The sequence below is a fragment of the Saimiri boliviensis genome, chromosome 9, assembly GCF_048565385.1.
Source record: "Saimiri boliviensis isolate mSaiBol1 chromosome 9, mSaiBol1.pri, whole genome shotgun sequence".
Taxonomy (NCBI): Eukaryota; Metazoa; Chordata; class Mammalia; order Primates; family Cebidae; genus Saimiri; species Saimiri boliviensis.
Window position 1 is genome coordinate 100,953,724 of NC_133457.1, and position 25,149 is coordinate 100,978,872.

The 25,149-nt window shown below is 49.8% G+C and overlaps 1 protein-coding gene across 1 annotated transcript in view; it reads right to left on the reverse strand.

The window, feature by feature from the left end:
• The window catches only part of MTCL2 (microtubule crosslinking factor 2), a 101,983-nt gene that overhangs the window by 19,254 nt on the left and 57,580 nt on the right, over positions 1-25,149 (reverse strand). Inside the window, exons 6-14 of the mRNA XM_074406493.1 lie at positions 24,372-24,512; positions 20,331-20,456; positions 18,869-19,099; positions 16,256-16,360; positions 15,133-15,300; positions 12,686-12,937; positions 7,182-7,253; positions 4,861-4,931; positions 891-2,241 (exon numbers count right to left, since the gene is read on the reverse strand). Coding sequence (XP_074262594.1) covers positions 891-2,241; positions 4,861-4,931; positions 7,182-7,253; positions 12,686-12,937; positions 15,133-15,300; positions 16,256-16,360; positions 18,869-19,099; positions 20,331-20,456; positions 24,372-24,512 — 2,517 coding nt within the window. The remainder of the gene's footprint in view (positions 1-890; positions 2,242-4,860; positions 4,932-7,181; positions 7,254-12,685; positions 12,938-15,132; positions 15,301-16,255; positions 16,361-18,868; positions 19,100-20,330; positions 20,457-24,371; positions 24,513-25,149) is intronic.

The following is a 25,149-nucleotide window of genomic DNA, read 5'->3' on the forward strand; positions in this document are numbered from 1 at the left end:
GGGTGGTGTGAAAGCAGCAGGTTAAGCCATGCTCACTAGTCTTGTGGCATTCAGATCATGTGACCATTAGGTCTACGTTCTTCGAAGTCTGGGACCTTCCAACTCTATCCCAGACCAGCATAAGAACTTCCTGGGACAAATGGCCATGTCCCTGAATTTTTTATTTTATTTTATTATTTATTTATTTATTTATTTATTTATTTTGAGACGGAGTTTCACTCTTGTTACCCAGGCTGGAGTGCAATGGCGTGATCTTGGCTCACCGCAACCTCCGCCTCCTGGGTTCAGGCAATTCTCCTGCCTCAGCCTCCTGACTAGCTGGGATTACAGGCACACGCCACAATGCCCAGCTAATTTTTTGTATTTTTAGTAGAGACGGGGTTTCACCATGTTGACCAGGATGGTCTCGATCTCTTGACCTCGTGATCCGCCCGCCTCAGCCTCCCAAAGTGCTGGGATTACAGGCTTGAGCCACCGCGCCCGGCCCATTTTATTTATATTTTTATATTTATGTATATTTTTTGAGATGGAGTCTTACTTTGTCACCCAGGCTTGAGCGCAGTGGCACGATACCAGCTCACTGCAACCTTGGCCTGGTTTCAAGTGATTCTCCTGCCTCAGCCTCCAGAGTAGCTGGGACTACAGGTGCACGCCACCACACCTGGCCAATTTTTGTAATTTTGGTAGAGATGGGGTTTCACCATGTTGGCCAGACTGGTCTCGAACTCCTGATCTCAGGTGATCTGCCAGCCTTGGCCTCCCAAGTTGCTAGGATTACAGGCATGAGCCACCTTGCCCAGCCCATATCTCTGAACTTAAAAACCAAAAGAGGTTGGACCGTACATACTAACTCCACCTCCCAAGATAGAGGACATATCCCACCCACCTACCTCATTGGGAAGGACCATGGCTCCATCTCCGTCCCGCAGGACACCATCCTTCCCAACCTGGGAGAGCATGGTGGTTCTGGCCTCCTCACTGCTGCCCGACTTGGCTGCCTTCTTGTTCAGGATCCTGGCCACCCCCTCTGGCTGATGGTAGCTGGCCGGGGAGAGGGGCTCTGGCTTCTTGGTGCCCTCTTCTCCTGCTGCCGAGGTGGGGCTTGGCGCCCGGCCGCACACATTCCGGAAGAACTCCTGCACGATGCCATACTTGGGAGGCTCGGGCTTGGCCCGCGTCTCAGACATGCCCAGTTTCCAGACAGACTCTGTGCTCCCTGAGTGCTCCACCACACTGAAGAGGCTGGAGAGTCCATCGTTGATGTTTCTCAGTACAGGGCTGTCCCGCGTAGTGGTGGAGCGGGCCCAGGCCGAGCCGTTCTGCTTGCCCTGGTGCAGGTTCCACAGGCTGCGGTCCTTGCTGCTGTCCAGCTTGGACACGGACCGCCTCTGGAGCTTTGGTGAGCCATACTTGGGGGAGCAGCAGGGCCGCTCGATGCGCGAATGGACCTTGTCCAGGGAGGAGGAGATCTGCTTGCTGCGCACAGACACTAGCGAAGAGCTGCGGGGTGACCAGGCCTTGCCGTGGAGGCTGCTGCGGGGTGGGTCAGTCTGCAGGCCAACGCTAACCGTGCGGATCGTCTGTGTGCCCACGCTGGCCAGGCCCACTGTCTGGCTGGACGTGCTCTTCACTTTCCTCTCCAGTGAGCCCGAGCGCATGGCCTGGCGCACGCAGTTGGTGATCTCCTTCATGTCGTCGCTCATATTGCCTGACATCTCAAAGTCATGCAGGGCCTCTGGGAAGCCAGCCCCAGCTGCAGAGGGGCTGCCCCCTGAGCCTCCGTCCAGGCGCTGCCGTGAGAAGTTGCAGAGCCACCGACCATAGGAGCTCTCAGCCAGTCCATCAGCCTCGGCTGACTCTTTGGGCTTGGCTGTGGTGAAGAGGAAGCCGGGCTCGATAATGATCTTGCCCTCTTTGTCATGAACCACAGGGACTCCCAGGCGCCGGGCCACTGGGGGGCTATAGTAGACTCGGATGCCCGTCTTGTCAGGAGCCGTATAGCTGCGCTGCATCTGCCTCCCTGGGGGGTCCTGACAGGCCAGGGCACCCATGTGGTTGCAGTCCCTCGAGGAGAGCCCAGGCTTCTCCTTGGTGTCTTTCTCTGGATCCCCTGGCTCAGAACTCACAAAGCCAAAGGCAGGGTTGTTAGGCAGCTTCTTGCCCCGGGCATCTCCACCAGCAAGGTAGGGGGAACAGTCCAGCAAACTTTCAAACTCAGACATGGAAGAAACAGATTTGGTCCTACAAAGGGTAGAGGAGGAAACACAGTTATGAGTGGAAATGACAATGAGTACACACTCTGGTCTACCACCCTGGTCCGGGTGCTGTGTGAGGGCAGAGACCAGGACTGTCTTGTTCACCTCATTTTCTTTTAAATTTTTCTTTTGAGACATAGTCTCGCTCCATCGCCCAGGCTGGAGTGCAGTGGCGTGATCTCAGCTCACTGCAACCTCTGCCTCTCTAGTTGAAGTCATTCTCCTGCCTCAGCCTCTCAAGTAGCTGGAATTACAGGTGTGCACCAGCCCAACTTATTTTTGTATTATTAGTAGAGACAGGGTTTTGCCGTATTGGCCAAGCTGGTCTCGAACTCTTGACCTTGTGATCCACCTGCCTCAGCCTCACAAAGTGCTGGGATTACAGGTGTGAGCCACCGTGCCCAGCCTTGTTCACCTCTTGTAGATGTTGTTGGTATCCAGCCCCACACTGTCTGCAATTTTTTTTTTTCCCAAACACATCTTGGTATGTCACCCAGGCTGAAATGCAGTGGTGCAATAGTTCACTGTAGCCTCAAACTCCTGGGCTCAAGTGATCTTCCCATTTCAGCCTCCAGAGCAGCTGGCACTACAGGTGTGCACCACCACACCTGGCTAATTTTTTTTTTTTTTTTTTTTTGAGACAGAGTCTTGTTCTGTCACCCAGGCGGGAGTGTAATGGCACGATTGCAGCTCACTGCAACCTCTACCCCCTGGGTTCAAGCGATTCTCCTGTCTCAGCCTCCGGAGTAGCTGGAATTACAGGCGTGTGCCAGCATGCCTGGCTAATTTTTGTATTTTTAGTAGAGGTGAAGTTTCACCATGTTGGCCAGGCTGATCTGGAACTCCTGACCTAAAGTAATCCACCCACCTTGACCTCTCAAAGTGCTGGGATTACAGGCGTGAGTCAGTACTCCCGGCCTAATGCCTGGGTAATTTTTAAAATTTTTTTGTAGAGATGGGGGTCTCCCTATGTTGCCCAGGCTGGTCTCAAATTCCTGGCCTCAAGCAATTTTCCTGCCTCTGCCTCTCAAAATGCTGGAATTACAGGCATGAACCACTGCATCTGGCTTCTCTCTGCACTTTCACCTATAAACCTAAAACTGTATACTAAACCATTCTCCACCTGATGGCTTTTTTTTTCTGTCTGTGGGATCATACTTGACCTCCACATAGAAGACGCTAGACCCAGCACTTTGGGATGCTGAGGTGGGCAGATCATCTGAGGTCAGGAGTTCAAGACCAGCCTGGCCAACATGGTGAAACCCCATCCCTACTAAAAATACAAAAATCAGCTGAGTGTGGTGGCACACACCTGTAACCCCAGCTACTTGGGAGACTAAGGCAGGAGAACCGCTTGAACCTGGGAGGCAGAGATTACAATGAGCCAAGATCCCCCAGCTACTTGGGAGGCTGAGGCAGGAAAATTGCTTGAATGTGGGAGGCGGAGGTTGCAGTGAGCTAAGAACGCACCATTGCACTCCAGCCTGGGAGACAGAGCAAAACTCCATCTCAAAACAAAAAACAGAAGCTAGAAATAGCATAGAGTTAATGCCCCTAAACATAGCCCTGAAAATAGGTGGGATATGGTAAGCAAGTTCCCCAACCTCCTGTTCCTCGGGTGGGAAGAAGATAAGATGCATGTTCTGCTCTGGCTCCTGAGTTCCTCCGAGAGCCTGAACTCCAAATGCCCATGGGATAACCCCACTGAAACTCCTTTTAGCGGCTGCTTTCCCTTCCCTGTTTCACTTCCAAGTGTTTCCTGAAAATCTGTCTCAGATAAACCATTTGCACTTAAATTCTTGTCTCAGGGTTTGTTTATGAGAGAAATCAAACTAAGATGCCATGAAACTCCTGGCACACACGTTGCCTGAATCACTGAACATGCCAGGCATATGGAAGTAGGTTTCATGTGTCAGACCACTCTGATAACTCTAAGAGGCAGCTCCTATCATCCCCACTAGACAGAGATGGGAAGTACTGCTCAAGGTCAAGATTATGGAGCTAGAACTGGCACTGCTGGCATTCAAAACTGGCCCTCTGACTCGACAGCCTGTCACCCCTGCCTTGCTTCTGGGCTGGTCTGATGGCAGCTGGGGTTCTGTTTCCCTTACTCCTTTCACGGGCTTCCTAGCAGTGAAGACATGGTCTTTATGCTCTTGGGGTAGGGGTCTCCTTGGTCACAGCACAGGACTGGGCCCAAAGGATGCTGCTCAATAATCCCAGGAAAGGAGGTCCATCTTAACTCTCCTAACTCTGGAGACAGAGAGAAAAGAATCCCAAGAGGAAGTAAACGATTTGTTTCCCAGCAAGGATGTGCTGGGGCCTGTCTTCCATGCCGGGAATCAACACGAAGCAGCCTGAATTCCCACTGCCCCAAGCTTTCCAGCTCCTGAGTGGGTTCCAGAGAAACCATATTGCGATGCTTTCCCAACTCGGTGTGGTGGTGGTAGGAAGAAGGGAAAAGAGGCGGGGTGGGGCTGCAGCGAAAGCCGGCAGAGTGGGTGCGGTGCGCAGCAGGGGGCGGAGAGAGGCGGCGCTGTGGGTGGAGAGGGGCGGGGCTGTGGGGCGGGCAGAGAGGTGGAGCAGGGGGCCAGGATGTAAGCACCTCTTCAAACCGTTTCCTCCAAGCTCAACGTCGGAAACAGCCTCCTTGTCGTGGATCTTCTCACTGCGTGTCTGTCAAGGAAGAGAGACAGGAAGGGTCACTTCTGGCCACCAGAGCTCTAAGGACATGTAACAGGAGACCAGCCTGGACCTCAACTCCTGAATCTCATCTGGAGAGCAGGAATGCCGTCGTCAATGACCTGGCATGGTCAGTTTCTGGCTGCACTGCACCTAACACCTCCACCATATGTGATCCAGGCTGGGCCAGAGACGACTTAGAATTTAATCCAAAGGTGGTGACTGTAACAAAGCATCCAGTAGCTCACTGTTCAGTTGGTGGTGACGGCAGCAACCCAGCAGCTACGGTTCTGGGGTAGGCTTGTCTTCTCTGTCCTCACCCTCAGCCCCTCACTGAGCCCAGTCCCTAGGTTTCTTTTTCCTTTTCCTTTTTTTTTTTTTATTTTTTTTTTATTTTAAGACAGAGCCTCTCTCTATTGCTCAGGCTGGAGCACAGTGGCACGATCTCAGCTGACTGCAACCTCCAACTCCCAGGTTCAAGTGATTTTCCTGCTTCAGCCTCCTGAGTACCTGGGATTACAGGCACCCACCACCACGCCTAGCTAATTTTGGTATTTTTAGTAGAGACGGGGTTTCCCCATTTTGGGCAGGCTAGTCTCAAACTCCTGACCCCAAGTGATCTGCCCGCCTCAGCCTCCCAAAGTGCTGGGATTACAGGTGTAAACCACTGTGGCCAGCCTTCGTTTTTCTTTTCTTCCCCCCACCCCCCCCCGAAGATGCAGTCTTGCGCTGTTGCCCAAGCTAGAGTGCACTGGTGTGATCTCGGCTCACTGCAACCTCTACCTCCCGGGTTCAAGCTATTCTCCTGCCTCAGCCTCCCGAGTAGCTGGGATTACAGGCATGCTCCACCACACCCAGCTAATTTTTGTATTTTTAGTAGAGACAGTGTTTCATCATGTTGGCCAGGCTCGTCTCAAACTCCTGATCTCATGATCTGCAAACACCTCAGCCTCCTAAAGTTCTGGGATTACAGGCATGAGCCACTGTGCCCAGCCTTCGTTTTTCTTTTCTTTTTTTTTTTTTTTTTTTTTTTGAGACGGAGTTTCGCTCTTGTTACCCAGGTTGGAGTGCAATGGCGCGATCTCGGCTCACCGCAACCTCCGCCTCCTGGGTTCAGGCAATTCTCCTGCCTCAGCCTCCTGAGTAGCTGGGATTACAGGCACGCACCACTATGCCCAGCTAATTTTTTGTATTTTTAGTAGAGACGGGGTTTCACCATGTTGACCAGGATGGTCTCGATCTCTTCACCTCGTGATCCACCCGCCTCGGCCTCCCAAAGTGCTGGGATTACAGGCTTGAGCCACCGCGCCCGGCCCGTTTTTCTTTCAAAAAAAGAGTCTCACTATGTCACCCAGGCTAGAGTGCAGTGGCACGATCTTGGCTCACTGCAACCTCCACCTCCCAGGTTCAAGCAATTCTCCTGCCTCAGCCTCTCTAATATCTGGGATTAATGGTGCATGCCACCATGCACTTCTGACTTTTGCATTTTTTTTTAGCAGAGACGGGGTTTCGCTGTGTTGGCCAGGCTGGTCTCGAACTCCTGACCTTAAGTTATCAGGCCACCTCAGCTTCCCAAAGTGCTGGGATTGCAGGCATGAGCCACCGCACCTGGCCTTGCACTGGTTTTCTGAACTACATCCCCATTATCTGCCTTTGAGCCCCCAATAAAATCCTCTCCTGTCTCAGCTCCCCAGAATAGGTATGTATTTGCAACCAAGTCTCCTTACTCATGGACCACTGCCTCAGGCTGTCATAGGATGAAGTGGGGCAATGTGAAGGGCTTGCGCATTCACTGTTTGGTTATTCACCGGGTGCTATATGGACAGTGCACCTGAGGCTTATGGACAAACTTCAACCATGTGACCTTATTGGTCTCCACACCCAGGGATGGGTTAAGGCAGAACATGGGATTCTTATTTCCCAATGAGGCAACTGGGGCTCAGAGGGAGACTGACTTACGCAAGATCGCACAGCTGTTTCAAGGCCCTGCTTTTCATAGGGGCAAAAGTGAAACCAAGATGGGCCTGGGGTTTCTCCCTTGGAGTTGGCAGAGGCTTGATCCTCCTGAAGCTCCAAATCACAGGCATGAACTATGAGATACAGACCCCAGGGCTAAGGAGCCCAAGGTGCAAAGGTGTGAGCTGTGAGATAGGGTTAACAACTTCCTATCATGTCCCCCACAAGCAGGGACCTTTCCCGTGTGGCCAGGAGCCAAGAGAACATGGCAGCAGCTGCCCTACTCACCTCCTTCCAGCTGTTGTCCTGCTTCTCCAGCTCTGAGTGCTTCAGGACCCAGGGGTCAGCAGCCTTCTGCAGCTGATCAAGGGCAGAGAGGGTGGGTCGGTAACAGGCAAAGCTGGTAAGCAGGACCCTGCTCTGAGCAGGGCTACTCCCCAGATTCCACTCTGCAGCCCACGGAACCTACATCATGGACCAGGGGCCACCTTCTCAGTGGGTAGCAGCTCAGCGCGCCCCCTCCCACCCACCAGGTGGATTTGGAAAATGATAATAAAAGGAACTACTTGCAGACATCCTTCTAGATGTCATTATACCTAATATAGTAACAGCCACTACTGTGTGAATTCATAGTACAATTCACGAACAGCTAGACTAGCTAAGCAGCAGCTATATCCCATCAGAGTGGCAAATATCAGACCCAGGCACCCCTGCTGCTCCATCCACAGTGGTCATCACTCATGGATCCTGGCAGTCTTTCCTGGTGGGCCTTGAGATGGCCTCTGGTTCCCTCCCCTCTTGGAGTTCTATCCAGGTGGCCTGTGCCAGGTGGCCTAGAACCCATGTTCTAGAAACACATTAGTTAATTTTTTTTTTTTTTTTTTTTTTTTGAGACAGAGTCTTACTCTGTTGCCCAGACTGGAGTGCAGTGGTGCGATCTTGGCTCACTGCAACCTCTGCCTCCTGGGTTCAAGTGATTCTCCTGTCTGCCTCTCAAGTAGCTGGGACTATAAGCACACGCCACCATGCCTGGCTAATTTTTGTTATTTTTAGTACAGATGGGGTTTCACTATGTTGGCCAGGCTGGTCTTAATCTCCTGACTCAGGTGATCCACCTGCCTTGGCCTCCTAAAGTGCTGGGATTATAGGTGTGAGCCACTACGCCTGGCCACATTAATTTAATCCTCACAGAAACTGTATGGTAGGTGTTCCTACAGTTATTCCCATTTCACAGATGAGAGCATCAAGACTAAGAGGTCGGGAAGCTGAATGAATGAATGATCATAACGACAGTGTAGCACATCTCATTGTTGGCAGCTCCATCTGTGCCATGTGGCACTACAACCTTCTCTGGAGGATTGCCTTGGACAACCAGAACCCAATCACTGTCAATGGTGGACAAAGCCAGGGGTCCAAAAGACTGGCCCAAAAGGCAGACCCCTTACCTTAAGATGGACCAAACTGTGGGGTGATTTACTGTTTACACCCTGGGCACGCCATGAGATAAGGCCAAGGGCAGACTTCATCTGCAGGCTTATCTTGCATGGTTTCCTCTCTTTCCCCAGGCTGGCTCCATCTGTTAACAAATTGCTTGCACACAGGGTAACCAACGCATCTTGGTTTGCCCAGACTTTCTCAGTGTTTGCACTGAAAATCCCACATCCTAGAACCCTCAGTTCTGAAAAAACTAGGAGGCTATGACTGAGACTATTCTAATTTTAAAAGTCAAAGTCCCAGGGATGCCCTCAGTCCCAGGCCAGCCAGCATGGGTTGGTCACCTCACTTGTACTTGAATCCATGTTTAGGGCTTTGCTTCTAGAAACCCAATATGAGACCAACAGTATTAAGGGCAACAATGAAAATAACACTAGGCCATGTGTGGCAGCTCACACCTGTAATCCCAGAACTTTAGGAGGCCAAGGTGGGAGGATCACTTGAGCCCAGCAGTTTAAGACCAGCTTGGGCAACATGGTGAAACCCCATCTCTACAAAAAAAATACAAAAAAAAGTTAGCCAGGCATGGTAGAGTGTGCTTGTCATACGAGCTACATGGGAGGCTGAGGTGGGAGGATCACTTGAGCCTGGGAGGCAGAGGTTGCAGTGAGCTGAGATGGCACTACTGCGCTAAGCAAGACCTTGTCTCAAAATAAGAAAGAAAGGAAGAGAAAGAAAGGAAAGGAGGAAAGCAGGAAAGAAGGGAGGGAGGGAGAGAGGGAAAAAGGAAGGAAGGAAGAAGGAAGGAAGGAAATAACACTAACATTAGCGAACAGCAATGATGGATGTAGACCACAGAATCAAACCAAACCCCAGACAGGAGTGAGCCTAGGAAGCACTTTGAATCTTGTGGCTATCTCACTTTATTTCCATAGCTGCCCTGTAAGATGGGAAGGTCAAGTATGGTCATCCTTATTTTACAAATGAGGCCCAGAGATCAGAGGTGACTTGACTGGGATTGTACCTGGTGGAGCCAGGTATAAGCAATGGGGACTCCTGGTCAGAAGCTCTTTTCCACCAGCCACTCTGCTGCTTTCACCAGGCTGGCTTAATCATCAGTCCAGTGTAAAGAAGAATGCTGCTTTGGAAGATCTGGTTTATTTTATTTAAAAAATTTTTATTATGATTATTTTTTTGAGACAGAGTCTATGTTGCCCAGGCTGGAGTACATTTGCACAATCCTGGCTCATTGCAATCTCCACCTCCCAGGTTCAAGCAATTCTTCTGCCTCAGCCTCCCAAGTAGCTGGGCCCACAGGTGCACGCCACCATGCTGGGCTAATTTTTCTATTTTTAGTTGAGGCAGGTTTTCAGCATATTGGCCCAGCTGGTCTTAAACTCCTAACCTCGTGATCTGCCCGCCTCGGCCTCCAAAAGTGCTGGGATTACAGGTATAAGCCACTGTGCCTGGCTGGGGGGATCTGGTTTAAAGTGCAGGAGGCAGAGGAATGTCAGAGAGACCCGGCTGGAGCTAGAGGGCTGACAAGTCCCTGATATGAAAACATCAGGACATGGAATCTGTGCCCTGATGAGCTGACAAGATCCACCTGTGGGTTGATATGTTCCCCCAGGAATGACATAAAGCTTGTTTCATAATTTCAAAATCATTTTAGAAATATTTTGTTGTTAATAAGGAATTTTACAGACAGGAATTTGATTTGATGGTGCAAATAGACACATGCATGTGACTTGCTTTCCATGGGTACCTAGCTGATTCTGGGATTTGTCAGTCATCTTGCCATCCTGCGCTCCCCAAGCACAGGCTCCTAGCAGGTTTGAACCTCAAAGGACTCCTGTCCCTGCAGAAGAGTGGGCAGGGCCCAGAACCAGGAACTTTCCAGATTTGGGAGTTCTGCCAGATTCTGGTCCTATCCTTTACGCACTTTATGACCTTGGGTAAATGATTTTGCCTCATCTAAAAAAGGAGTTTCATGATAGTGACCTTGTGGGGCTGCTGAAGTACTGAAGATAAACATTAGGAGGAAAAAATAGTTAAGATAAATAAGCTCATGAAAAATGCTCACCTTCAGTAGAAGTCAGAGAAATGCAAATTAAAGCAATGAGAGCATTTCACACCCTAACTTGGGCAGACGTTTCAAAGATTGGTAATCACAAGAACTGGCAAAGATAAAGCAAAAAGAGACTTCTTGTCCTTCTCACTGTGTGGCTGGTGGGAGTATACATGGGCATAGCCTTTCTAGAAGGCGGCTTGGCAGTTACCGTCAACTATAAATGCATATGCCCTTGAATTTAGCAATTTCGCCTCTAAGAATCTATCTTACTGAAATATTCATGCATGTGCAGGAATATATGTGTGGAGGACACAACTTGAATTTTTTTTTTTCTTTTTTTAGATACGAAGTCTTGCTCTGTTGCCCAGGCTGGAGTGCAGTGGAACGATCACAGCTCACTGCAGTCTCTATCTCCTGGGCTCAAGCAGTCCTCCCACCTCAGGCTCCCATGCAGCTGGACTGTAGGCACACACTGCCACATCCAGCTTCAGGTACAACTTTTAATAATGAAAAACCAGAAACAATCTAGATTTCATCACTGTGGGTAACAAATCATAGCATCTCCACACTAGGAACAACACCAGGCAGCAGTCACACTGAACGAGGAAGGCCTCTATTCCCTTTTGTTAACAGATCTTCATGAAAGAGACAAAGTATAAATAACATCTACATTACAATTTGATTAATGATTAAAAAACAAAACAAACCCCTGTAAATATAAATTTAAATAGCAAGAAAAGCCCAGCTACTCGGGAGGCTGAGGTAGCAGGATGGCTTGAGACCAGGAGCTCAATCTCAGCCTGATCCATATAGTGAGACCTCATCTTAAAAAAAAAAATTTAATTAAAAAAGAATGACAAGAGGGCCAGGCGCAGTGGCTCACACCTCTAATCCCAGCACTTTGGGAGGCCGAGGCTGGTAGATCACCAGGTCAAGAGATCAAGACCATCCTGGTCAACATGGTAAAACCCCGTCTCTACTAAAAATATAAAAATTAGCTGGGCATGGTGGCGCATGCCTGTAGTCCCAGCTACTTGGGAGGCTGAGGCGGGAGAATTGCTTGAACCCAGGAGGCGGAGGTTGCCATGAGCCAAGATCACACCACTGCACTCCAGCCTGGGTAACAAGAGCAAAACTCCATCTCAAAAAAAAAAAAAAAAAAAAGAAAAAGGAAAAAAAAGAAAGGGATTGTGTTGAAATATGCCTTTGTAATATTGGACCTTATATAAAGTTGAAGTCCTGATTTATGTAATTAAAATTAAAAGTAAGGCCAGGTGCAGTGGCTCACACCTATAATCCCAGCATTTTGGGAGGCTGAGGTGGGAGGATCACTTGAGGCTAGGCGTTTGAGACCAGCCTGGCCAACATGGTAAGACCCTGTCTCTACTAAAAACACAAAAATTGGCCGAGTGCGGTCACACACACCTGTAATCCCAGCTACTCAGGAGTCTGAGGCACGTTAATAGCATGAACCCGGGAGGCTGAGGCTGCAGTGAGCCGAGAGTGTGCGCTGCACTCCAGCCTGGGTAACAGAGCGAGACTCTGTCTCAAATAAATAAGTAAATAAAAATAAAAGTGAAAGAAAGGGAAAAGTCAAAATAAAGAGTGCAGCAGAGCGGCATATGGTAGGTGGTGGCTGGCTGCATGAAGTGAACTATAATGGGGAGTGACGATCAATGATTGCTTTTCCTGTCCTCCTCCTTTTGATTGAAGGACTCACAATTTTCCCATGGGAACCACTCTTAGTTCCTCCCTCTTGGTTCCTGGGTTTGAGCAGGCTCCAGGGATGGGCACATGACTCATATCTGGCCAATCCACTGTAATTGCTAAGCTCTAAGATACAAGCATGAAAATGACGGTTGCCATATTTGGGAACAGCTAGCTTAAGAGTAAAGCTAGCACAGAGGAAAGCAGGCCTGACAGACTAAGGCAGACAGAAAGATCTAGTTCCCACTGCATTCTCTAAGTGCCTGGATCCAGCTATACCTGAAGGAGATACTGCACCAGACCTCTCTGGATGAGCACCTAGATCCAGCTATATAGCTGAAGGAGATCCTGCTTCTGAATCATTTCTGTAGCAACTCTCCCTTGTGGGTGGAGGCGTTTGAGAGGTGGGAGCGGATAGTGCTGAGGGAGAGGATGAGGGTGAAGAGTATTAACTTGTGTGCTGTATTTTATATTCCATTGTCTTAGAATTGTTTTATTTTTGTTCTGTGGACCTGTCCATTATGGCCCTAAATTGTCAAGGGCCGTAAGATATGAGCATGCTGGCAGGTGTGAGTCTCACCTGGCTTAGGCGGTTCTGTAGCTCCTTCAACTGCTGCTCCACCTGCTGCTTCTCACCCTGCAGCCGCTCCACCAGCTGCAGCTTCTCCTGGCTCCAGTTCCGCTCACTGATCTGCAGCTGCCTTGTTAGTTCCATGACAGCGCTGTAGGACTCAGCCAGGAGGTGCTGCTGCTCCTCACGCTCCCTCTGTAGGGCGGCCTTCCAGTCGGGCCCTGCCCGCTCCCCGGCCCCCTTCCCTGCCTTCAGCTCCATCTGAGGGAAAGAAGCAGACTGGGCAGCTGGCACCAGGAGGCCACTCCTCTCAGCCCTCCTCTCTCCTTCCCTCCTGGGTGCCAGCAGGGGAAAAGGGGAGAAGTCCCCTCAGAAGACCCCTCACCAGGGACTAACCCAGCTTAGTCCTCCTCACTCAGAACTAACCCCTAACCCCTCCATGCAATAAGGGTTTGAAGAGCTCTTTTTTTTTTTGGTTTTGTTTTGAGATGAAGTTTCGCTTTTGTTGCCCAGGCTGGAGTGCAATGGCACGATCTCGGCTCACTGCAACCTCTGCCTCCTGGATTCAAGCAATTCTCCTGTCTCAGCCTCCCAAGTAGCTGGGATTACAGGCATGTGCCACCACACGCAGCTAATTTTTTGTATTTTTAGTAGAGATGGGGTTTCTCCATGTTGGCCAGGCTGGCCTCGAACTCCAAACCTCAGGTGATCCACCCATCTCGGCCTCCTAAAGTACTGGGATTACAGGCATGAGCCACCATGCCCGGCTGAAGAGCTCTTTCTATAAACCAAGTTCTGTGCTGTGGGCTTTTCAGGGATGATGTCAGTATCCTCATGAAAACTCTGCAAGATTACTATCAGTATCCATATTTTATAGAGGAGGGAGAAGTTCAAAGGGGTTATTTGTTCACACAGCGAAATCATGGACTGGTTCCTAGTCATTGCTTCTTATGATATCCCATCAACTCTTACCAGCAGTATGGGTTTGGGTTGATGGGGAACATGTTTTATATCCCCTCCTAGCAAGCTGGGGGCCTCGCCTTGCCTCCCACAGGCCTGCATGGGGACATGCACACAGTCACATGTGCAGTGGTCACTCCAGCAAGATGGCTTTCTCGGCCCCTGACCTCAGGGTGGCAGGAAGGGGAATGTGCAACCTTTAGACTCAATGTCCCCTTTTATCCCCAGTGGGCTGGTCAGGTTCTTGGTGGGAGGAGCACCTGAAATGCCCAGGTCTGTGGGGACAGTGGGTGGAACAGACACTGTGGAATGTGCAGATGGACGGAGCTGAGAGATCTGCAGAGAGAGTTAGGAGGGGAGAGCGGTGGCCCCGGAAGTATACAGGAGACTGTGAGCAGTGGGAAGAAGTGGAATTGGGGCCGGGTGCAATGGCTCATGCCTATACTCCCAGCACTTTAGAAGGGTGAGGCAGGCGGATCACTTAAGATCCGAAGTTCAAAATTAGCCTGGCCAACATGGTAAAACCCCATCTCTACTAAAAATACAAAAATTAGCTGGGCGTGGTGGCATGCCACCTGTAATTCCAGTTACTTTGGGGGCTGAGGCAGGAGAATCACTTGAACCCAGGAGGTGGAGGTTGCAGTCAGCCAAGATTGCACCCCTGCTCTCTAGCCTTTGAGAGTGAGATTCCATCTCAAACACAAACACACACACACACACACACAAATGGAGGCAGAACTGGGGTCACAGGGAGCCAGGGGTTAGAGGTTTGGGGGAGCAAGGGTCAGTCTGCCACTTATTAGCTGGGTGTCCTTCGGAGAGAAATTTAACTCCTCTATGCCAGTTCTGTCATCTGTCCAGCAGAGACCATTGGAGTGTCTGCCTCCCAGGGGCTGGTGATGCCCGGGAAGGCAGCTTGCAGTAGGCGCAAGCTGGATGGAAAAAGCTGGAGCCCGAGCTGTGGTATCAGATCATCCTCTCCAAGTGGGAGGAAGCCCACCCTCTCACTTTTCAGGCCAAAGGAGAGCAAGTAACCCTCAAGTACGCAACAGACACCAAACCCCCAGGGTTCCTGGTTAAGGCTCCTTTGGGCATCCTGGGGAGTTGTGAGGGGAGGCCCCCAGTTTGAGTGGAGAGAGCAAAACAGAGCCAGGCAGAGGGGGCTAAGGGAGTGCTTATGAGGAAAGGAAGGAACAGATGAGAAGAGCTGGCAGTGAGTCTGCACGCTAGCTTCGCCTGTGAGCCCATGGTGCAACAGAGGTGCCTGTGATGCTCCCGTGCCTCTTTGCCAATTGCCCACCTTCCTTCCCTGCCCCATTCCCCACCATTTCTGATCCTCTTGCTGTGTGACTTTAGGAAAGTCTCTTGCCCTCTCTGGCAAGCGAAGGGGTTCTTATTCCTCTAGGAGCATCACCTTGGCATCCTACTCCCAGATCCGACAGCTAAAGGCCTGGCTGAGGGCAAGGGGAGAGGCCTCTGACAGGTGGGGGGCTCACCTGGGTGGTATGGCCCTTGAGCTCTGCCCGCTCTGTCTCCCAGGTAGCCTTGGCCTTGGCAAACTGTTGCTGAAGCTCCGTCAGACCACGGCGTTCATCCCGGAGCAGCCAGCACAGCTCCTTCAGCGTCACCTTCATGTCGGCCAGTGTCTTGATGTACTCATTGGGCTGCAGGCAGGATGCAAAGCCTGAGTCAGGAGCCTCCAGGGGTCGGGGGAGGGGACCTGGGCTCAGAAAACTCACCTACAAGTCCAGCTCCGACTCTACGAGGCCTTGGGCAAGTCCCACGACCTCTCTAGGTCATCTCACCCATAAAACGGGAAGGACAAGCCTAGCCCTGCTGCCTCCTAGGCTGACATGATTCCTAAATCTGACACTAACAAAATCCTGCAGTTAGAGTAATCATTACTCAGCCTAACTCTGAGCTGAATCATCTGGCTTCTTCTTCAAGGCTCAGCAGGGTCTGAGCTTTGGGTCTTTCTCCTCACTCAGGATCTGCCGCTCTGATCCACTGCAGGCCACATGTGGGGTCTAATGCATGGAGACCCTCAGTTTGCCTGACTCCATCCCAAATCTCTCCTGGGCCCATGCCCTCATTTCCCATCCCTACCCCAGCTCACCCTGTGTGACCCTGGGATCCCGACCCCACTGCTCTCTCTGACTTATGGCTTGATTTGAGGGTTCCTGACCCTAGATCACAAGGCCCCTCTTCAGATGACCCTAGCCTGATGTCCCTGCCCTCACCATACTCAATACCAAGCCATACTCAATACTGGAATACCTTGCCACATCTCTGCACACATAGTTCTCTTGGTCCAGAATAGTCTTTCCCCATTCTGTATTAGGTAAACTCCTATACAACCTTCAAAACCCATCAACCATGACATGACCCTTTCTCTGTGATACTGTCCCTTATACTCCAAAGAGAATTAATTGCTGTCTTGCTTATGATCCCACAGTCCATCATCTGGACTCTGTCACTGCCCTTGGAAGACCAGGCAATAACCCTCTGCAGCTCCAGTGTCCAGGGATGGAGTCAGAGAAAGCAGCAGGAATTGATCACTGAGCAGACCAAAGGAATGAATGGACACAACAGGACAGGGAAGGGGATAGGGGCACACACCGTGTTCTGGGTCCAGCTATCCCCCGTGCAGGCCTTGTTATCAGAATGCTGAGCGTTTATCTCTTCTTCCTCCATCAGCAGGTACAGCTCCTTCATGCTGTTCACCTGTTTGTTAAAAACCATGCTTAACAGCGGGTGGGAAGTTTTCCCAAGTTTTAATTTCAACCTTGGGCACCATGTAGGTTGAGAAGCATGGCTGGACAGTCAGGCCCTCCTAGCCTCCCATGACATCGACTCTGCCCCAAAGACCAGGAAGCAGCCCTGACAGTCACTCTGAAAGAACCATGTTGACAGGCTGGGCCAAGGCAGGCACTGTGGGTGAAATGAAAAGGCCACAAGCACTCCCATGACACTACATAAAGGCGACCAAAGGTTTGCCTGGACAGAAGGGACCTTGCTGGGTAGGGGTTGGATTTATTGCTGATGGATTCTGGGCAGGTGTCCAGGGCCAGCCAAGGAGATCAGGGACCTAGTGCAGGATGGAAATGAAGCAAAAGGAAGTGAGCCACCTTCTGTGCTCAAGCAATCCTCCTGCCTTAGCCTCCCCAGATGCTGGGATTCTAGGTGCAAGCTACTGTGCCCAGCATGATTACACTGATATCTTATTAACCATACCTATTTTGGTAAATGTATATATTTCCTAACTATAGGCATATATGTTACGTAATTTTTTGTGTCTCTTTTTTTTTTTTTTTAAAGACAGAGTCTTACTGTGTCACTAGGCTGGAGTACAAAGGCATGAACTTGGCTCACTGCAACCTCTGTCTCCCGGGTTCAAGTGATTCTCCTGCCTCAGGCTCCCGAGTAGCTGGGACTACTGGTGCACACCACCACTGCCAGCTAATTTTTGTATTTTTAGTAGACACAGGGTTTCACCATGTTGGCCAGGCTGGTCTCGAACTCCTTACCTCAAGAGATCTGCCCACCTTAGCCTCCCAAAGTGCTGAGACTACAGGTGTAAGCCACCGCACCTGGCCCATTTTCTATGTTTACACCCTTTTTTTCCTAAAGTAAGTTTCTCTCATTTACTCTAGGATATGGAAATGGCTAGAAAGGTTTTCACCAAATGCGGAGGGTTTGTCTGAGACAAACTGACTTAAAACATAGACTGTGTGGCCTGTAGGTCACTCACTTAAGCTGAGCTTCATCCAGAGGCCTGTGAGACTTCCAAACAGCTGGGAGGGCTCCTGTTTCCAAACATCACAGAAGAGACCCCTTCAGACAGGAGGCCCGAGGCAGATGTTCCCAGGGGCAGCCCTGCTGGGCCCTTGAGCTTCCTCTCCCGTGGGTGCCTCTGTGTCAGGCACTGCAGGGCCAGGGAAGCAGGGCCAGGGAAGCAGGGCGTGGGCCCATGGAATGGTGATAGAGACTCTCCCATGAGGCCCTGGGGAGGAGCTAGTGGCCTGCAAGAATGAGCCCCACTGAGATGGGGTGATGCAGGGTCTCACTACACACCCAGGTCTGTCATGCCTGGCCCCTGGGGCATCTGGGCTCCTCTGGGGTACCCCTGATGGCGTTATGTGGCAACTTGAGGCATGCCAGTGGTCCCTACTGCCTCTGGAAAGGGGCCTGCAGAGAGTAGCTTGGACCAGAGGAGCGCCAAGCATGGGCTACACTCGAGGTACCTGAACCCAGAAAAACAAGGCCAAAGTGAGCAATGTCAACTAAGATGAGTATGACCAAGGTCTGACATCCTTACAAGTCCCCTTCTCCATGCCACTGCTGTGCTGATGACAGGAGGCAGGGGCTCTGAGCAGCAAAGGGTCCTGCACAGTCTAGGGCATGAATGGGCCAGGTGGATCCCTTCCAAGCTTCATACATGCTCAAAGCTCCACCCCACGTTTCTGCCACATCCTAACACTACTGTACTATCATCAGTGTTTTTAAGCCAGCCTCCTGCCTTTAGTTAAATAAACATATCTTTCAGCCGGGCATGGTGGCTCATGCCTGTAATCCCAGCACTTTGGAAGGCCGAGGCGGGCAGATCACTTGAAGTCAGGAATAGGAATTCAAGTCCAGCCTGGCCAACGTGGAGAAACCCTGTCTCTACTAAAAATACAAAAATTAGCTGGGCATGGCGGCATGTGCCTATAATCCCAACTACTCAGGAGGCTGAGGCAAGAGAATTGCTTAAATCCTGGAGGCAGAGGTTTCGGTGAGCTGAGATAGTGCGACTGCACTCCAGCCTGGGCAACAGAGTGAGAATTCTGTCTCAAAAAAAAAAAAAAAAAAAAAAAAAAAAATTCTAGGAAGGGGCACACAGGAGCCTCCCAGGGCACTAAACATAAATGTATACTTGTACCTTATACTACTACAACAAAACTGGATTACGACATTCACCTTGATACCGTGGCTGCCGAGGACTGTGTTAAAGACCTGTGAGCCCCGAGGATCCTTTCTCCTGTTGGAGCCAGGACCAAGCTTGCCATCTTCCTCATGGTATCCCCAGCAAGCACCCTCTAATGCCCAGTAAAGACCAACGAATGCAGGGAAGGAAGCCTGCAAGCTGATGGCAGGTATGTGAGCCTAGGAGCTGTGTCAGTATCAGCTGGGTGTCCCTTCCTTGTCCCTCTCTCCACAGCCCACATGTCCCAGTCCCAGGTCCAATCTTACCTCGAGGAAGTCATCCCCCTCACTGGGCAAAACCTTGCCCTGCCGCCAGCGCTTGAGGAACCACCTGAGCTTCATGAAGAGCAGCAGGAAGTTGTGCTTGAACTGCTGGGACTCTTGAACCAGCATGTTCTTCTCCTGGCTCCAGAATTTCTGCTCCAGCCTCCTCTGGAGGCTCAGACTCTGCAGCTCAAACTCCCGCCTCAGGAGCGCCCTCTGCTGGTCCTCCTTCAGCTGCGGGGGACAACAGCTTGAGCAACACCAGGACCCTACCCTCTCCCCTGCCCTATTTCCAGGTCCCTGAACAGGGGCAGGGAGGAGAGTCTGGGTGGTGCCTGTGGGTGATTCCTGCCAGGGATCCCACCACGTGTGGTGCAATCTATTCAGATGAGCTCTGCCCTTTGCTACTGGAGCCACAGTGACACATCAGTGAAAGAGCTGGGATTTGACTCTGGCTCTGACTAAAAAAACCATGACATCATATACTGAGCACCTCCTGGGCACCAAATGTCTCACATGAACTTTCATGTTCAATGAGGAACCGGTGAGGGTGAACTTTGATAGCAGGGATGGGTGACACATAGAGAGCAGAAGGTGTGCCAGGGTTGAGGACGGCTGATGACTATGTGCCACCCTAAGAAGCAATGCAGTATCATGGCTAACAGAGGGACCTGGATTAGAGGCCCGGCCCGCTGAGATCTGGGTGTGCAACCCTGGACAGAGCACTCCGGCTCTCTGGGCATCAGTTTTCTCATCCATAAAATGGCTTATAAGGAGGGCATGAGGATTAAAGGACATAATGGATGGAAAGTGCATTGTATGGGCCAGCATACAGTACGGGCTTAACACATGTTATTCCAGAACTATTATCTGGATTAGGAGCCAGGCCTGGCAAGGGCACCATTTCATAAATGGGAGACTGAGGTCCTGGGAGAAAACAGGACTGGCCCCAGGTCCCACAGGCAGCAAGTGATACCCCTGTCACACGGCTAATGTACAATTGCAAGTACAGTAACATCCCAGCAGGGCACAGGGGCTCAACTCAGGTTTCCCCTGACATTCTTTTTTTGTTTGTTTGTTTTGAGAGCACTCTCTTGCCCAGGCTGGAGTGTGGTGGTGTGATCTTGGCTCACTGCAACCACTGCCTCCCAGGTTCAATCGATTTTCCTGCCTCAGCCTCCTGAGTAGCTGGGATTACAGGCATGCACCAACATACCTGGTTAATTTTTGTATTTTTAGTAGAGATGGGGTTTCACCATGTTGGCTATGCTGGTTTCTAACTCCTGGCTTCAATTGATCCACCTGCCTTGGCTTCCCAAAGTGTTGGGATTACAGGCATGAGCCACTGTGCCCAGCCTCGCCTGACATTCTTGATTTTGGAGGGCCCACAGATGCTCAAGGCCTCTGCCTGCAGCTCAGAGAGGCTGTAGAGATAGGTGCCTGGAAAGCGCTGGGCACCACGCACCTGGATCATTTTCTGGTTGAAACTGTCAGCCTCCTCCTTTCGTAGCTGCCGCTCCTGGGAGAGCTGCTCTTGCAAACCCCGGAGGCTGTCGTGGGCCTCAGCCAGCACCAGCTGCAGCTCCTTGATCTGCAGTGCAGACAGTGACACAGATAACGAGAAGGGAGAGAGAGGAAGAAGTGGATAGAAATTGTGATCTGAGGATAACAGTGGTAGGGGAACAATGGGAAGTTGGACCCAAGCTGTCCAAGTACAAATCAGGCACAATGACTGTCCCTACCTCAGAGAGTCATCATGCAATTAAATGAAACAGTAGATATCGAATCCAGCTTTCGTTATCATTAGAAGTTGTTCTTTTCTCTTTGAAATTTATCTTAATAATGTACTGGGAAAACTGAGTTATGAAGTTTGATTCACAAAGATGTTCATTGTTTCATTGTTTATAATTGCAACATTTAGGAAACAACTTAGATACTAAATGGTGGGAATTAAAAGATGTTTAATGGATCTATACATATGTAACAATCCATTCAGTGGTACCCTTAAGGAGGATGTCCTTTATTGTATGTATATTATAGTATACTTCAACAGAAAGTTAAAAAATAAAACCAAAAAAGCTATAGACCTCCATAGAAAAATATGTAAAGAACGTGGACACACACACTAAATGTGAACAGTGGGAACTATGTGAAGACATTCAGACCTCCAATCTTGACTTCTTTCTTTCTTTATTTTGCAACAGAGTTTCCCTCTTGTTGACCAGGCTGAAGCACAATGGTGCAATCTTGGCTCACTGGAACCTCTGCCTCCCAGGTTCAAGCGATTCTCCTGACTCAGCCTCCCAAGTAGATGAGATTACAGGGGCCTACTACCACGCATGGCTAATTTTTTGTCCTTTTAGTAGAGACAGGGGATTCACCATGTTGTTGGCCAGGGTGGTCTCGAACTCCTGACCTCAGTTGATCCACCTGTCCTGGCCTCCCAAAGTGCTGGGATTACAGGCGTGAGCCACTGCGCCCAGTCAACTTCCTTCTTTATATCTTTATGCAATGCTGCTTAGGGGTTTTGTTATAGTTATTTATTGTTTACAAAAACTGTAGGATCTTTTTAAAAAGGTAATAAAACTATAGTTTTTGGGGAAATTGTGTTTAAAAATATTTGTAACTAAGCAGGCAAAACCAATCTATTCTGTTAGAAGTCAGATGGTTACTAGAAGAGAGTATAGGGAATTCTGGGGGCAGGTCATGCCGTGTTATTGATCTGAGTGTTGACAGCATAGTAGCATTTAGTTTGTAAGAAGTAACTGAGCTGCCAACTTACAAAATGAACACTTTTCTCTAAGTGTATTATACCTCAATAATTTTGTTGTTTGTTTGTTTTTTGAGATGGAGTCCTGCTCTGTCACCCAGGCTGGAGTGCAGTGGTATAATCTCAGCTTACTGCAACCTCTGCCTCAGGTTCAAGCGATTCTCCTGTCTCAGCCTCCCAAGTAGCTGGGACTACAGGTATGTACTATCATGCGTGGGTAATTTTTGTAATTTTAGTAGAGACAGGATTTCACCACGTTGGCAAGGCTGATCTCAAACTCCTGACCTCAGGTGATCTGCCTGTCTCGGCCTCCCAAAGTGCTGGGATTACAGGCGTGAGCCACCGCACCCGGCCAAAAATTTTAAAAGTACTTCTAGTAACAGAGAAATACGTACATCGTCACATTAAGCAAGGGAAAAAAAGAAGGAGAATGTCAGTCCCAACTTGTTGTTTTTTTTTTTTCTTTTTCTGAGACAGGATCTCATTCTGTCACCCAGGCTGGAGCGAAGATGGCTCACTGCAGCCTCGACCGCCCATGCTCAAGCAATCTTCCCACCTCAGCCTCCCGAGCAGCTGGGACTACAGGTGTGCACCACCACACCCGGCTAATTTTTACATACTTTTTGTAGAGATGGGGTTTTGCCATGTTTCCCAGGCTCATCTTGAACTCCTAGGCTCAAGCAATCTGCCCACCTTGGCCTCTCAAAGTGCTGAAATTACAGGTGTGAGTCACCATGACTGGCCGCAGAACTCCTACATAAAAGCTTCGTAGGTGTGGCAAATGTCCCTCCGTGAAAGTAAACATTCATTACATGGTCAATAATATGATGATTCAGCAGTGGCAGGCATAGTGACCTGAGGTATATCTTCTATATGTACTTTGCACGAAACATTTTTGCACAGCTACAAACTGTCTGCTGCCTCTGGTATCCTCCTTGAACTCAGTGTTCAACAGTGTTGGGCAATTGTCACTGCTCAATAGAGTGGCTGAATGAAACAAATAATTGAATGTGTATAGGAAATTATTTTCTCTAAAGGTAAGCCTATAGAATAGGCCTATTTCCTGGCCAGGCGTGGTGGCTCATGCCTCTCATCCCAGCATTTTGAGAGGCTGAGGTGGGAGGATCACTTGAGCCTAGGAGTTTGAGACCAGCTTGGGCAACATGGCAAAACCTGGTCTCTACTAAAAGAACAAAAATTAGCTGGGCATGGTGGCGTACACCTATAGTCCCACCTAATCAGGAGGGCTAAGGCATGAGATTCGCTTGAACTTAGGATGTGGAGGTTACAGTGAGCCAAGATTGCACCACTGCACACTGCATTCCAGACTGGGCAACACAGCAAGACTCAGTCTTAAAAAAAAAAAAAAAAAGGCCTATTTCCTTTTTTTAGAAAATGAGAACTGTTATCTCAGTTTTTTCTCTTTTTGCCATGGCTTCTAGGAGGCTCACTTAGAGAGTCTGATCCGCCAGCTTCAAGCAAGCTTTTCCTTCCTACATAGTCATGGTCTGGCCTTCCTGGGACCACTGAGTTATCTTCCAAGGGATGCTCAGAAATGTGCTCAGGCTGGAGAACACACAGGACTCTGAATGGTTCAGGGTTTCAGGGATACCCCACCCACTCTATAGGAAGCTTTTCCTGCTTCAGGCTCATTATGAAAAACAAGGAGAAGGCCGGGCACGGTGGCTCAAGCCTGTAATCCCAGCACTTTGGGAGGCTGAGGCGGGTGGATCACGAGGTCGAGAGATCGAGACCATCCTGGTCAACATGGTGAAACCCCGTCTCTACTAAAAATACAAAAAACTAGCTGGGCATGGTGGCGCGTGCCTGTAATACCAGCTACTCAGGAGGCTGAGACAGGAGAATTGCCTGAGCCCAGGAGGCGGAGGTTGCGGTGAGCCGAGGTCGCGCCATTGCACTCCAGCCTGGGTAACAAGAGCGAAACTCCGTCTCAAAAAAAAAAAAAAAAAAAAAACAAGGAGAAGCTCAGTAGGCTTAGAAGGACTCAGAACTACCCAGAATTCCCCAAGGATCAAAGAATCCTAGCAATTCAATAGCTACCATTCGCTCTAACCCTCCCATGTTACAGATGGGGAAGCTGTGGCCAGAAGGTGGAAAGCTGTTGAAGGTCACACAGCAACACTGGTAGAATTGAGAATTGAGCTCAGGTCCCCTGAGTCCCAAAGACGTGTCATTATCATCATAATAATCATCCTCCTCCTCATCATCCTCTTCCTCACCCAATGTGGACCAGGCCTTAATCTATGGCTTTTTGCGTATTTAATCCTTTCAACAACCCTATGAGGCACCTTCATTTTACAGGTGAGAAAACTGAGAATCAGAGAGGTAAAATGACTTCTCTAAGATCTCACAGCCAGTATAGAGTGGATCCACAATTGAAACCCAAACTGCCCAACTAGAGAGACTGCTGCCTTCCTGCTACAAAAATGAGTAGTTCCATTAAGTGGCATAAATTGTCAAATTCTCAGTAGAATTTAGTAAGGGGGGATAAAGCAATTTATGCAGATGAGTTTATAAGTTTTTATATCAGTCCATGAGAATGTCCCAACTTCCTTATTTCCTGTCTTGCCCTGACTGCCAGGAAGCTTGGAACCAAATGGAATGGCCAAAACTCATATCCTCACCAGCTAAGTGATATATGGATCACTCTGCTTTTGAGAGGCCTCAGCAACTCTCCTCCTACCCAATCCCCTGCTTGCTCAGGTCTAGACCCACCTCAGAGGCATAGGAATCATTGTCTTCAGCTCGGTAAGGCCTGAAGCTCCGACTGGGGTCCGGCTTGGAGTCCAAGTCACCAGTGCGGAAGGCCTCTCGGATCCTGGGCTCCCATTCCGGCAGGTCCCTGAAGTCAGGCGGCTGCATCTAGAGGCACAGGCAGAACAAACCAAAGATCACTATGGGGAGGGGCCCAACGGGTGCCAGATACACCCACCCCAGGCCTCTGGGCTCAATGAGAAGCCTGAGCTACCCACCTGAGGGCTGGGACCCTGGCAGAGTCACCTCTGCAGCTCAGACCCAGCCCTGGCTGGGGGCACTGCTGTCATTCAATGAATGAATGTTGAAAGGATGAATGAGTAGGTAAGTGGGGAGTGATTTTGTGAATGTGTGTCTTGTGCACAAACCTTCTGAGTCAGCCCCAACTGTCCTATCGCATGTGTGACCTCTGTTCATTCCTCTTTCAAGAAGAACCAAGAGGGAGATAACACAAAGCAGTCTATGGGCACAGTGGCATGTGCCTGCATGCCTGTAATTCCATCTACAATTTGAGGCTGCATCAAACTATGATCATGCCACTGCACTCCAGCCTGGGCAACAGAGCAAGTCTGTTTCTTTAAAAAAAAAAAAAAAAAAAATTTATCCTCAAGGAGAGCAGCAAAACAAACAAACAAAAAGAAAAAAAAATTTTTTTAAAGCCAGGAACAGTGGCTCAAGCCTGTAATCCCAGCATTTTGGGAGGCCAAGGCAGGTAGATCACAAGGTCAAGAGATCGGAC